Raw genomic sequence first — 15,273 nt, forward strand, 5'->3', positions numbered from 1 at the left:
GGCTGGGCAGCATGCCGGATCTAAGATTTAAGAATAAATAAAAATATATTATTTTTTATTTTAAAATATATTAAAAAATATTTTTTATTTTTTTAAAATTATTTTTCACAATAACATATTAAAATGATTTAAAAATATAAAAAAAATATAAATTTTAAAAAATAAAATAAAAATTAATATTTTTTTTAAAATGCTTTTAAAATATAAAAACAAACATATTTTTTTGAATTAAAACTGCAATATTGTGAATGAAGCCCAGATAAAAATAAATAAATAACTAATATTTGGATTTTTTTTCTTTACTAATTGTACTTACACTGTTTAAATTATGTGATGTACAGTAAGTTACATCACAAGAAAAGGCTTCTTTATACCAAACATAGCAATGAAATATTTCATTACGCTACAAATCTAATTAAAAAAAAATAGTCAAAATAACATTTAAGAAATTTGCCAAACCTGTATGTATTTCAACGATTGATATAAATAACTCAAGGGTGATAGCATATTGAGCACAATGAGATTTGTGTTTCGATACCTTTTCTAGACCCTGTTTGTTTGCTGGAAAATAGTTTTTTTTTAGAAAGTGAATTTCGGGAAAAGTAAATTCCGGAAAAATATTTTCCGATGTTTGGTAGTGTAATGAAAAATAAGTTGAAAAACACTTTCCAGTGTTTGGTTATGTCATGGAAAATGAGCTGGAAAATAACTTATTAATGTTTTATTTTTCTCAAGTTTATTAAAATAATGAGAAACAAATCTTACAAATTAAAAAGTTGAATGAGAATGAAATTGAAAAAAAATATAATTTCATAAATTATCTCAAATAAAATAAATAATAATCAAAATAATAGAGATCAAATCTAAAAAATTAAAAAAAAATAAAAGATGAAGAAATTAAAATAATAATAATTAACATTTCATAAATTATTTCAAATAAAATAAGTAACAATCAAAAGAATAAGGACCAAATTTGATAGATAAAAAATTTCAATAAAAAAATGATAAGGAAAAAGCAAATAACAATTATAAAAATAAGGACCAAAATTAATATAAAAATTAAATTTTAAGAGATGAAATTGAAAAATAAATATTCAAAACAAATTATATATAGCAATTAAAAGTTTGAGGATCAAATTTGATATAATCAGCAAATAATGATATTTCTAAATTTTTCACAACTTCCGAAAAGTGTTTTCTGCCCAAATTTTTCAGGAAAACACTTTCCTGAAAACAAAGCCAAATTTTTCTTTGACTGGAAAATGTTTTCCGTTGACCAACTTTTCTAATGGCAAACAAACACAGGAAAGTTTGGAAAGTGGTTTTCCAAAAACCACTTTCCGGAAAACAAACACAGCCAAAAGAAAAAACACTTTTCTGAAAACTAAACCAAATTTTTCTTTAACTGGAAAGTGTTTTTCGTTAACCAACTTTTCTAATAACAAACAAACACAAAAAAAATTTAAATTTTTTTTTTTCAAAAACTAATTTTTAGAAAACAAACATTATTCTAATCAGAGATCGTTTCCATCTTCGGTTTATATACCTTCTCGACTTGTTTCCTGGTGAGAAAGCACTCGTAATCCATTATTGAATATAGGCCTCATGGGCCCATTGTCCATGAACCCAAACCTTCTTTCTCCTCCACTAGCACTGCAAAGCAAATGAAAAGGAAAGGCAGGCTTCTCTCTCCTCCATTGGCACTGCAAAGCAAATTCTTTAGCCTCAGCTCACTATGAAGCAGGAGGCAAACTAGAGAAAAATAAATAAAAAAATAAAAAAACAGATGCAGGAGACTTTTACCCTAACGTAAGATTTCATTTCTTTTCTGATTTTCACATTTCTGTTCTAACGAATCCAAATCCAAATTCAAAGTCCTTTTCCTCTATTTTATTTTATTTTTATTTTAATGTTCCTTATCTAGAACAACAGAATATTCTTGTGCTCAATTAACATCTCCGGTGCAATTAGGGTTTTTCATTTCTGTCTCTTGAAGCTCACTCACTTTTCCTTTCTACTAAAGATTAGGGCTTTTCTAGGGCATACATCTCTCTATTTCTGTTCAAATTTGATTCCTGATTCCTAAGGGCTGCAATTTGTTTGGATTTGTATTTTCTTTTTAAGGTTTATGATGCTTTGTGTGCTTGAAGTTGCTTGGGGATTTCGTAGTTTTTGCTAGCTTGTTCTTGGGCTAGTTTAGTGGATAGTTGATAGAGGGATTGGTTATGTCTATGAACAACAACTCCACACCAAAGAGTTTGGGGCAATCTTCGTCACCACTTGGTAATTCGGGGATGGTCAATCCATCGATGGGAGCGAACCCATCCTTCTCACAATCACAAGGACAAATGGGTGCTGCCTTTCAGGGTGGTCAGTTCCAGCTGTCCCAAGCACAGGCTACTGTGCAAGCTCACTTGAAAGCACAGCAGGCTCACGCTCAAGCACAAGCAGTTCATGCTGCTCAAATTCAAGCAGCTCATGTGCAACTCCAAGCACAAGGGATCTCTCTTAACCAAACTCAGAATGTTGGCATAGGTAATTTGGGTTCGTCTTCACCGTCATTCTCAACTCCCGGGAATGCTAGTGCAAAACGGCTCCCTCAGAAACCTTTGGGTAGGCCTCCTGGTGTTCCCATTTCTAGCATGGTTTCACCATTGAAACCTATGGATCTCTCATCTGCTGCACGTAGAAAGAAGCAGAAGCTACCAGAGAAGCAGCTACAAGATAGAGTAGCTGCAATTCTGCCAGAGTCTGCTCTGTACACACAGCTTCTTGAGTTTGAAGCTCGTGTTGATGCTGCTTTAGCTAGAAAGAAGGTTGACATCCAGGAGGCCCTTAAAAGTCCTCCTTGTGTGCAGAAAACCCTTCGAATTTATGTCTTCAATACATTTGCCAATCAGACAAGAACAATCCCCAAGAAGCCAAATGCTGAGCCTCCTACTTGGACTCTTAAAGTTATCGGGAGAATCTTGGAAGATGGGTTAGACCCTGACCAGCCTGGAGCAGTCCAGAAATCAAACCCCTTGTACCCGAAGTTCTCATCTTTTTTCAAGAGAGTGACCATTCAGTTGGATCAGAGACTGTATCCTGATAATCATATCATCATATGGGAGCATGCTCGATCACCTGCACCTCACGAGGGTTTTGAAGTCAAGAGAAAAGGGGATAAAGAGTTCACTGTGAATATAAGATTGGAAATGAATTATGTGCCTGAGAAATTTAAGCTCTCTCCAGCTTTGATGGAAGTTCTTGGTATAGAGGTTGAAACCCGTCCTAGAATAATAGCTGCAATTTGGCATTATGTGAAGGCTAGGAAACTGCAGAACCCTGATGACCCTTCATTTTTCATTTGCGATGCACCTCTTCAGAAAGTATTTGGGGAATCAAAGATGAAATTCACGATGGTTTCACAGAGGATATCTCCGCATTTATCTCCTCCACAGCCGATACATTTGGAGCATAAAATTAAGCTTTCAGGGAATAGTCCAGCTGGAACTGTCTGCTATGATGTGCTGGTGGATGTGCCATTTCCAATACAGAGGGAATTGTTTGCTTTGTTGGCAAATGCCGAGAAGAATAAAGAGATTGATACCTGTGATGAGGCAATATGTACTGCTATAAGGAAAATTCATGAACATCGAAGGAGACGGGCATTCTTCCTTGGATTTAGTCAATCACCTGTGGAATTTGTCAATGCTCTGATTGAATCTCAAAGCAAGGATTTGAGGCTGGTAGCTGGAGAAGCTAGCAGAAATGCTGAGAAAGAGCGCCGCTCGGACTTCTTTAACCAACCATGGTAAGCTCAATAGCAATTTCTCCTTGTTTGAAGACTTACTTTTTTCATCTATTTGATCCTTAGCCACTGTTTTAGGTCCACTCATCCATTTACACATTATTTGAGGGCTACAGTTGACTTGATGACTAGTCTTGTTCAGAATTCACCTTAGAATATGAGTTAGATGATAAAATGTATGTTGCCTGCTGAAAGCAATGTCTCCTGAAAGATTAAAAACATGGGTTCTGACATGCATTGCGTCACATGCAACTTGCCAAATGGTTATTCACTCTTTCCTGTTTAGTTTTGATACCAAGACATGTTAATTGACCACACTATCATGCTTGTTTCTGTTAACGATTCACACAATTCACATATCGGCAGTGATGATGCCCAGACAAAGTTATCAAGATTAACAAAGGGAAATGTGTTGAGGATTCTAATGCACAGTCAAAAAGAGACTGATTTGGGCATCTAATTCAATTTATGAAAGCCTGCACATGACTATTCAAAAAGAAACATCCGCTCATCTGTACTTATTTTGAACTCAACAGGGTTGAAGATGCTGTTATTCGTTACTTGAATCGCAAGCCTGCTGTAGGAAGTGATGCTCCTGGGAGCACATGATTTGGGAGTTTTAAGAGCTGCTAATCTGTAACAGTCATTGATTCTTTCACTTAGCATTTGTAGATTTTCACCTTCGATTTGTGGAAATAGCACAGCCTATCATTGCCCTATTGCTAATTGCCCTGGAATGAATGCTCCTTGCTTGTAATACTACAAAATATGTTCAGTAGCATGTTTAGGTTTAATTATCCTAGTACTTGCTTGAATCGTCATGTTAGTACCAAAAAAAAAAAAAATGCCATCGTTGAGCTTATGTTTTGTCAGTTTTGTGAATGATGCATTTATAGTTACTCTGAACTTTGTGTTGGTTGCATCATATTGTGAATGCTGGGCATTAATTGGTAAGCAAATTGGCGTTATTCTCCTTTTCACTTTTTATAGTTAATGGATAACGACAAGTAGCTGTTGCTGAGAATCTGAGAATCTATGATAGGGATTGTTGTGGTCTTGTGGATTTTTGCTAACTGCAGAGTGGACATGACACATTACTAGATTGCATATCTACTTTTGGGTTTTATTAACTACTACATGTAGGGCATGTAATGGCCTGTCCGGCGCGCGCAATCAAGATAGACAGTCGAGTTATTATTGTACACAGCATATCTCATTTTCTTACCATGGTATTTCCCTTTTTTTTAAAAAAAAAAATGTTGGGTACAAAACTACGAGATTCCAAAGCTCGGTGAATGAGACGCTTCTACAATACTACACTGGTAGAGTTAGCACATAGCAGAGCTTTAGTTCCATTTTCTAGTTCTTCTACACAAAGCTAGCTATATATCCTCAACACTAAAAAGGTGTGTATTCTGTTGGTCTTTTTCTGAACTTGTGCAGTCGTAACATAAAAGTGCAACTATAGACATTACCAGCAGATGAGTTTAAGTTAATTTCTTTATAATATTTAATGAACATGGATAACTTTTTCCAATTATGTATGGTAGAAAATTACAAGTTTCTATATGTTGATGACACCTTTTTTTTGTTCAAATGAATTCAATTTACATGTTTGCTTTCATTCTCTTGATATTTAATATTTGCAGAAATATTTTGGATAACTTTTAATATAATTTTATGAATGTGTTTAAAAAAAAAGAAGTCATAATTGTTTCCTATATGCCTGTTTAATGAAAAGGAGGAAATTTTTTCTCACGAAAGTTTAAAACGTACCAAGATAATGCTGATGAGCATATTTCCTTTACAATACCATTTAGTGTTCTACTTTAAACACCGAGATCATTCTGCAAGGAGATCGCTATGAGTATTTTTCAAGCTTCTATGCCGGCACCAAACCAGGGGTTTCGTATATTGGCGCACAGGAGGAAAGGTTTGTGTACAAATTTATTTGTATCTTTCTGATACAGCCCTTAAGAGGAACACTCTCTGGCTTCCACTTCTCTATAATAGTCACGAAACTATTTCTTTGTTGTAGGTATTTGGAGAGGTAGCAGAAGGGCTTGAAACTTTAACGAAGATAAATGAAGCTTATGTGGATGAAAAGAATAGACCTTCTAAAATATCCGGTTGGTTCTTCGAATGAACTTGTTATTTACTATTTAATTAACTATAAATTAAAAAAGTAGGGTTTTACTTACCCCCACTTATAAAGCATTATTCATTGGAGTACTTTGCTTTGCTTTTTTTTTTTCTTTTATGTTTTTTTTTTCAATTGCTTTGCTTTTTTTTTTCAATTATGTTTTTTTTTAATTTCATTCTTTAATTTTAGTTATCATACTCTTATGATACGGATCTCAGGTTTGACGGGTTAACCTAGTTGACTCATATTTTTTTTTTCTTAATTAGTTTTTTTCTTCTAATTTCATCATTTAATATTGATTTGATTGAGATTTAAACTTCATGATTTGTTTTGTTTACTTTTCATTATATTATCCTGATCTCATGACATGAGAATAATGCTTAACAGATTAACCCGAGTTAACTCGGGTTGTTTTTTGTGTCTTTTATTTAATTGATTTTTTTCAATTTTATCATTCAACACTGGATCAGTTGAAAATTGTGCTTCATAATCTATTATGATTTGCTTTTTATGAGAATATTTTGGTCTTAAGATCAAAGTCACGAGTTTTTTCATTTTAACTATAGTTAAATCAAGTTATTTTTTTTATTTTCTTTTTAAGAGGTTATATTGGTTTCATTACCTAGGTCACGAGTCCTTCAACATTGGACTTGCTTTTAGTTAGGTTGTCCTTGTCTCATGATCGGGGTCGCGGGTTAACCTAATTGACTTATTTTTTTTCTTTTTTTTAAATTGATTTTTTTTTCTAATTTCATCAATTAATATTGTGTTTAATTAGGAATTAGGTTTCATGATTTGTTTTGGTTTGTTTTTCATTAGGTTATCCTGGTCTCATGACTCGGTAATAGTGCTTAACGGTTAATTCGGGCTAACTTTGCTTATTTTTTATGTCATTTTTTTAATTAAGATTTTTACAAATTTTGTCGTTCAACATTAGTTCCGACAAGGGCAATTGAGAATTGAGCTTTATAATTTATTTTGACTTTCTCTCTGTGGAGTTATTTTAGTCTCAAGATTAAAGTTACGGATTTGACAGGTTAACCTAAGTTAAATCAAGTAATTTTTTTTATTTTTTTTATAAGGTTATCTCAGTTTGATGATTGACTCAAGTTGTTTGGTTATAGGTTTGGTGATTGACTCAAGTTGTTTTTTATATTCTTTTTTTAATTGATTTCTTTTTCTAATCTTATCCTTCAATATTGAGCTGGTCAGGGATTGAAATTTATAATTTATTTTGATTTTCTTTTCATGGGGTTATCTCGTTCTTATGACTCGGGTTGAAAGTTTGACATGTTAACCCGAGTTATTTTTTAGGTTCTTTTTTAATTGATTTTTTTTCAATTTCATCCTTTAATATTGGATTGATTGAGAATTAGACTTAATAATTTATTTTGATTTGCTTTCTATAGAATTATAATAGTGTCATAATCCGAGTCATGAATTTGACACGTTAACCAGAGTTGTCCAAGTTCAATCTAATATGTTGTTATTTTAATATTAAGAAAAAATATTATCTTGAAATTTTGTTTAGTCAAAATTTGTTTTCACAGGTTGTATATGTTGTTTTTTTAACTAATAAAGTCAACCAGGTTACATTAGGTAAACCCTCACATGATTTAATTTTTTTTCCTCTAGAAAAAAAATTAGCAATATTTGAATATTTTTTTTATGTTCAAGAAAAATTTGACTTGACTTGCAGCGTAGTGCGAGTCAATCATCTAGTTATATTTCTATTCAGTAACATGCCCCCATTATCTTTGACTGGAATCAAACATACTTGATGATCCTTCCCAGCTGAGGTTAGGGTATTACTAGATACAGATTAAAGAACAAGATGTGTTGAAGACTACTTTTAGAACTTGATACGGGCACTACAAATTTTAGTGTTGTGTTTGGATTGACGAATGCCCCAACACTTTTCATAGATCTAATGAATCGACTTTTTTAGCCATACCTTGACAAATTTATCGTAATATTTATAGATGATACTTTGGTCTATTAAAATTCATTTGAAGAACATGAATAATTGTAGAGGCAAGTATTACTGACTTTAAGGAGTCATCAACTATATGCTAAATTGAATAAATGTGACTTCTGGCTGGAAAAGAAAAATTTTCTATGACACGTCATTTTTGCAGAGGTTATCCTTGTAAACCCTCAGAAAATTGAAGCAGTCTTGAAATGGGAAAGACCGACGGTAACTAAAATATGTAGCTTTCTAGGACTTGCGGGGTATTACAGGAGATTTATTGAGGGGTTTTCATTGATAGCAACTCCTTTAATGCGCCTTAACTAGAAAGGATATGAAATGAGAGTGGTCGAATGAGTGCGATGAAAGCTTTCAAGAACTAAAGAAAAGACTTACTACTGCCTTTGTGCTGACACTCCTATTAGGAATTGAGAGCTTTATGGTTTATAGTGATGCCAAAAGGTAGGGACTTGGATGTGTTTTGATGCAACATTGAAAAGTAATTGCTTATGCATCAAGGATTTTGAAGACACATGAGGTAAATTATCTAGTACACGACCTAGAATTGGTAGCTATGATATTTGCCCTGAGGGTATGGAGATGTTACCTCTACGGGTCCCAAGTCCTCTATGATATTTGCCCTGAGGGTATGGAGACGTTACCTCTATGATATTTGTCCTGATGTCGCAAAAAGAGTTGAATATAAGACAAAAGAGATGGATAAAACTCATCAAAGATTATTACTGTACTATAGAATACCATTCTGGAAAGGTGAATGTGGTAGCAAATGCTTTTAATCGTAAAAACAAAGCGATTATGAATAACCCATTAATATGGGAGGAACGATCACTAATAGAGTGTTAAGCCACAATATCAATATGAGAGACCATGTCATTTGAAGAGGGGCCATAAATCGAATCCCAAATATTTGGGATGAGCTGGACGTGAGTGAATGAATGCAACAAAAGTACGTAACAGATGCATACAATAAAAGTAACAAAAGAAGCCATTAAGCATAAGAAGAAGGGGGCGTGGCTTATCGTGCAGAAGTGGAAGGATTTGTTGAGAATTTTACACCATTTACTACCATCAGTTATATTCTAATTAATGTTGTGTAATTCCATTTTGTTAGTTGTTTAAAGTTCCCTTGTTTTTCAGTTTTATTTGTACGTGACTTTGGCTATTTAAACAGCCAATGTTTTCATTAGAAACAGAGTATTTTCAGTTAAACATTGTGGTATAGTTTTCACCCGAAGAGAACCTTTATATTATTTATGTTGGGACCTATCATTGGTATCAAAGCTGGCTTAGTAATGGGAACCAACAAGGAGCGTACTAAACACTATCTGGACTCGGGGTAGTTCAAGATGGTCTTCAGCGAATGGAGTTAGGAATGAACAATAAACTCCACCATTTAGAGGAAACTCTCAATTGACTTTCAAATATGTTGATCGCAAATCAAGGGAATCCCAACCACGACAACCATATAGAAAAGGTAGCAATGGGGGCCAACAAATCATCTCCAAAACAACAAAATTGGACTTTCCACGATTTGTAGGGGATGACCTAACCGAATGGTTCAACCGTGTGGAACAATTCTTTGAATACTTGGGCACAGTTGAAAACCAAAAGGTCCCATGATTACTTACTGATACGACCAAAAGATTGATGTCTTCTTCCAAATGTAGGAGTGTCGAAGTAATAAATAATCCGGCAAGACCGAGGTCGAACCACAGGGAGGTTAACTATATAAATTATAAATAATAATAATAATAATAAGTTGAAGAGAGCTTTGAGATGTGATATTGATATAAGGATTAAACAATGATAAAAACAATTGTCAAGGTTAGAGGATCCACTAATGGTATTTCAAACAAGTATAGTATAAACTCTTATTACTCAACTGGAAACCACACACAGAGGAGGTTCCAATCGGAATATAAATTATTAACATGATTACTTTAGTTATCTTATTCGAATAATGCTAATACTTGTAAATGTTGTCAGGTATTCATGATTATAACTTATGTTAACAACAAATCAAGTTCTTTTCATATCACAGGTGTTGGTTATACCATACGGTTTGAGCTATGAAAGTGTCAAGTATTTGTTGTAACTATACAACATAAATCTAAATTAACCATTTAACAAGCAAAGTATTAAGAGTGAACAAGATAACAAATACAAAACATGTTAGTATCAAACATTAAAGTCCATGTTGAGTTTATACTATACTTATTCTTACACCATTAGTGTAACATTTTCACCTTGACATAATAAACTTAGCTAAGCATAATGAAGAAGAGAAACATAAATAAACAAGATAAAAACATAAATAAGATATAAGTTAACTAAGTAAAGGAAAGGAAATGAAAAGCATAAACAAGAGATTAATATAAACAAAACTTAAACATTACAAAAATATAGAGAGAGAGCAAGAACATGATCTTGATCTAAAAACCAAGATGCCTTAATGCATGACAAATGCCTCCTTTTATAGGCCAAAATTTAAAACTATTGATTTGATGACTAATTGTTGAGTGGGTGGCCACATCTTGACTTGGTGACAATCCTTATCTTCTTGTCTGAACAAAACGTCATTGATAACGTCAGAATTTGAACAGACTTAACCATGAAAGTTCTAGGAAATTGTCTCATCTTTTCAACAAAAAAAGAATCGGTGCATTTGGACTTTTAGAACTCGAGATATGGGCTGAACATTGAATAGTGTCTGGGCTGCAGGGCAGATTCGGACTTCTCCGTTGTTGCTACAATTTGGACTTGAAAACAACAGAATTGAGTCTTGCATTTCCCATGAATGTTTTAGGCCTATATCTTAGCTTTCTAGCCATATAAACCAAATTGAAATCCAAGATCTACAGCTCCAGATATGACCCAATAACTTAACAGTGTTCTAGTTTGGACTGAACCAACATCTCTTTTCTAAGCTTCACCCTCTCTTTGTCTTCTCAATTTCAGAAGTTGAACTCATCAATCAATCCTTTAATTTATGTGATAGGCCTACATTTAAGATGAACATTTACCATAAATTAAAGGTATCTTATAGTATCAGACTTGTTATTATAAAACATGCTTTAGTTAAGGAGTTATTGATACTTCAAGTGCAAAATGATAATATAAAACCTTGATAAAAATGTACTTTTAAGTACTAATCACTTACCACCTTGAAGGGGAGGCCAACTAGTGGTGGCAGTGGCTTCAAAGGGTGTTTCAGGAAGAAGGGCAAGTGATTTCATGGGAAAGATTTCAAGAAGAATTATGGGCTCGCTTCGGACCACGAGGTTGTGAAGATTTTGATGAAGCTCTCTAAAAAATCAGGTAGTTGGGGACATTGAGGGATTATCAAAGGGGAGTTTGAGAAGCTCGACAATCAGGTACATGGCTGGACACAAAAAGCATTGATGGGAACATTCATGGGTGGTTTGAAAGCAGAGATTTCTGAAGGGATTCAGATGTTTAAACCGCAATCCCTCAAGGAGGTCATTAATTTAGCAAGGATGAGAGACGAGCAGCTTGCACAACAACGATGATTCATATGACCACCACCTCCAAGAACTCATCTAGCTCTTTCACAACCCAATTGTGTAACTCCTGTTACCCTGACTACTCCACTCAGACATTTATCATGAGAGGAGATGTAGAGGAGAAGAGTGCAAGGCCTCTGTTTCAACTGTAATGAATGATTTATGGCTGGACATAAATGTCAACAACCTCAGTTATTATTACTCATGAAAGGTTATGTAAATGCTGGTAATCTGACCTATGAGGACATTACTTATCAACAAACAAGGGGGTTTAAACAAGGGGAAGATACAGGGGAGGTGAAAGAACCAGAAGTGAAACTTGAAATCACCCTACATGCATTAACAGGTTAGACCACCCCAAGAACAATAGGAATGACAGCAAATATGGGCTCTCACAAGGTGATGTTGTTGATAGACAGTGGATCCACACACAACTTCATCAGTGATCGCTTAGCAAGCATGCTGCATTTACTAGTGGTACCAATAAAACCATTCATTGTTCGAGTTGCTAACGGCTAACAACGACAATGTCAAGGACAATTTGATAAGGTATCAGTGAATTTACAAGGCACTGAATTTTATCTCACCCTCTTCTCTCTACCCTTATCAGGACTTGATCTAGTGTTGGGCATCCAATGGTTAGATTTGTTAGGTTCACTGATTTGTAATTGGTTAAGATTTCATCTAGAATAATCAAGCCTGAAGGTTGCAAGGATTGGGTGAGCAATCTATTCAGGAGGCTGCTTTAAAATAAGTCTCAAAAGATTGTTGAAAGGGACAAATGTTATTTGCAGTATGCTTTCTTTCAACCATATAAGACAAATTACAGAATACATACTATGGCATTAAAGACATACAACAAGTAATATAGGAGTACAAGGACGTGTTCCAATAACCTTCGTGCTTACCACCTATGCGCAAGGTTGACCACTACATTACACTTAAAGAGAGCACTAAACCGATTAATGTACGCCCCTATAGCTATGCTTATTTTCAGAAAGAAGACATTGAAAAATAGGTGCAGGATACTGAAGTCGAGACATATACGTGCTAGCACCAATCCATTTTCTTCACCAGTTTTACTCATGAAAAAATATGGTAGTTGGAGATTTTGCATGGACTATCACACTAAATAATGCAACTATCAAGGATTGTTTCCCTATTCCAACAATGGATGATATGCTTGATGAATTATATGACGCCTCATATTTTATGAAGCTGGATTTACGAGCCGGATATCATCAAGTACGAGTCAATCCTCCTAATATTTCTAAGACTGCTTTTCGTACTCACAATGGCCATTACGAATACCTCATAATGTCTTTTGGCCTTTGTAATGCACCCTCCACATTTCAAACCATCATGAACACTATCTTTGAACTTCACCTTTGAAAATTCAATTTAGTTTTCTTCAATGATATTCTCATCTATAGCGCTACTTAGGATAGACATGTGGAACACGTTGCACAAACTCTGTGAATTTTAAGACAACATAAGTTCTTTGCTAAAGAAAGAAAATGTGTTTTCGGCCAACAAGAATTGGAGTATCTAGGACATATCATTACACCTCAATGAGTGAAAGTTGATGACAAAAAAATTACAGCCATGCTTGCATGGCCCTGACCTACTAATATTTTTGAATTGCGTGGTTTTCTAGGATAGACAGGTTACTACAAGAAGTTTGTTCAAAATTACAGCATTATCGCTCGATCCCCCACCAATTTATTAAAGAAAATGAATTTCGGATGGCATGATGAGGCATAAGCAACCTTCTCAACTCTTAAGCAAGCAATGACAACCACTCCCAGTTTGACTATGCCTAATTTCAATGATTCTTTCACTATTGAAACAGATGCCTCGGGAGACGGCATTGGCGTAGTTTTAACTCAACAAGGTAAGCCCATCGGTTATATGAGTCGTGCACTAGGGGTCACCAAAAAATCATGGTCCACCTACGTCAGGGAAATGTTTGCAATTATAGAGGCCATCTATTTGTGGCATCCTTATGTACTGGGAAGAAAGTTCTTCATTCAAATCGACCAGCGTAGCTTAAAGTATTTCCTGGATCAAAGTGTAGCGACATCAGAATAACAAAAGTGGGTAGCCAAATTACTTTGTTATACTATGAAATTATTTATCATCCAGACCATGAAAACTCAGCTGCAGATGCCCTTTCACGCAGGCCAAACAACCTCATACTTCATCATTTGCACGTAGCCACTATAACCTTGTGGGATGAGATTAAAGAAGCATACAATGAGAATAAGTATATTCAGTCAGTAGAGTGGGTAGCCAAGGCTCAACCCAATGGACCATACTCGCAGCGCCAATGACTTTGGCTATTTAAACACAGGGTGTAATTCCTACATATGAACTGTTACACATTAAGTTATTGTATGAAGCACACAATACCAAGATTGGAGGGTACTCAAGAGTCTTACGTACATTCAAATGACTAGCTCATCAATTTTACTAGCCTAAGATGCACCAAGCTATCTAAGAGTATGTCAAGCGTTGTGAAGTATGCCAAAAAATAAAGACAGACACACTTGCCCCTGTTGGAATCCTGTCCTTTATCCATTCCATACCAAGTTTGGGAGGATATTACTCTTGAATTCGTTGAAGGATTGCTAACCTCCCATGGCAAGGATACAATCTTAGTAGTCATTGACATGTTAAGTAAATTTGCACATTTCTTAACTTTATCCCATCCATTTATTGCAAAAAGGCATGGTTGAAACATTTTTGGAAGGGGTCATCAAGCTACATGGCATTTCTAAATCAATCATTAGCGATCGAGATCCCATCTTTATTAGTCAATTTTGGCAACAATTATTTCAAATATCAGGTACTCAACTAAAACTCAACTCTGCTTATCATCTGCAAATAGACGGACAAATGGAAATGGTAAATTGTTGTGTTGAACAATATCTTCGCTACTTTGTTCATCAATGGCAACGCAAGTGGAGCACATATATTCCTTAGGCAGAGCTCTGGTATAATACAATATTTCATGCCTCTACTAGAATGACTCCATTCCAAACATTCTATGGTCGATTGCCTCCTCTCCTTCCTATTTACCATGGTGGTGATTCATCGGTGCATGAGGTGGACCAAAATCTCATGTCCAGAGATGAGTTGTTGCATCACCTAAAGACAAATTTGGAGACTTCGATTAATCTTATGAAGCAGACAACGAATAAAAGCAGAAAGGATTAACTTTTGCAGTAGGTGATAATTATACACATAACACCATTAGAATTAGGGGCAATTATCAATGAAGGGAATTGATTGTTCTTATTGGTAGTGGAAGCACAAACAACTTCATTGAGGAGTAGTGTAATATCCCACATTGGCGGGTGAGGAAGTGGTAGCTGGTCTTATTAAGAGTGTTGGTTGCCAACTTGTCATACGCATTTTGGGGCGTTAAGCTCAGATGTGGGTTCGCGTCACCATGAACAAAATCGTGATGGCGGTAAGGCCCAAAGCAGACAATATATGGCAAGTTGAGCCGGGTTGTTACAAGTAGTTTGTCAAAGAGGTACAAATTTGTAGTGTTAAATCCTCAATCTTGGTAGTGATAATAGTTAATGGTAGTACCATGGTGTGTGATTCATATACCACTTGTTTCAAATGGTTCATGCAAAACTATGAATTTGTAGTAGATTTAAGGATTTTGAAACTAGGAAGAAGTGATGTGGTATTGGGAGTGGATTGGCTAATGAACTATTCTACAGTCTTATTTGATTTTATCAAAATGAAGATATCCTTTAGAAAAGAAGGGAGATTGATATAGCTTAAAGGAATTATGGAAAAGGCTAAC

General features: G+C 34.8%; 1 protein-coding gene across 2 annotated transcripts; it reads left to right on the plus strand.

The window, feature by feature from the left end:
• The first annotated feature begins 1,550 nt into the window (after positions 1-1,550).
• LOC18107230 (SWI/SNF complex component SNF12 homolog) lies at positions 1,551-4,752 on the plus strand. 2 transcript variants are annotated; one of them, XM_052448679.1, is made up of 3 exons: positions 1,551-1,809; positions 2,125-3,796; positions 4,330-4,752. In XM_052448679.1, the coding sequence occupies exons 2-3, from the start codon at positions 2,226-2,228 to the stop codon at positions 4,400-4,402; spliced, it is 1,644 nt and encodes a 547-aa protein (XP_052304639.1). In that variant the 5' UTR covers positions 1,551-1,809; positions 2,125-2,225; the 3' UTR covers positions 4,403-4,752. The 2 variants fall into 2 exon arrangements, with proteins under 2 accessions (XP_052304639.1, XP_006373227.2); XM_006373165.3 differs by having other exon boundaries at positions 1,551-3,796.
• The last annotated feature ends 10,521 nt before the right edge of the window (positions 4,753-15,273 follow it).

The sequence above is a fragment of the Populus trichocarpa genome, chromosome 17 (genome assembly GCF_000002775.5).
Source record: "Populus trichocarpa isolate Nisqually-1 chromosome 17, P.trichocarpa_v4.1, whole genome shotgun sequence".
NCBI lineage: Eukaryota > Viridiplantae > Streptophyta > Magnoliopsida > Malpighiales > Salicaceae > Populus > Populus trichocarpa.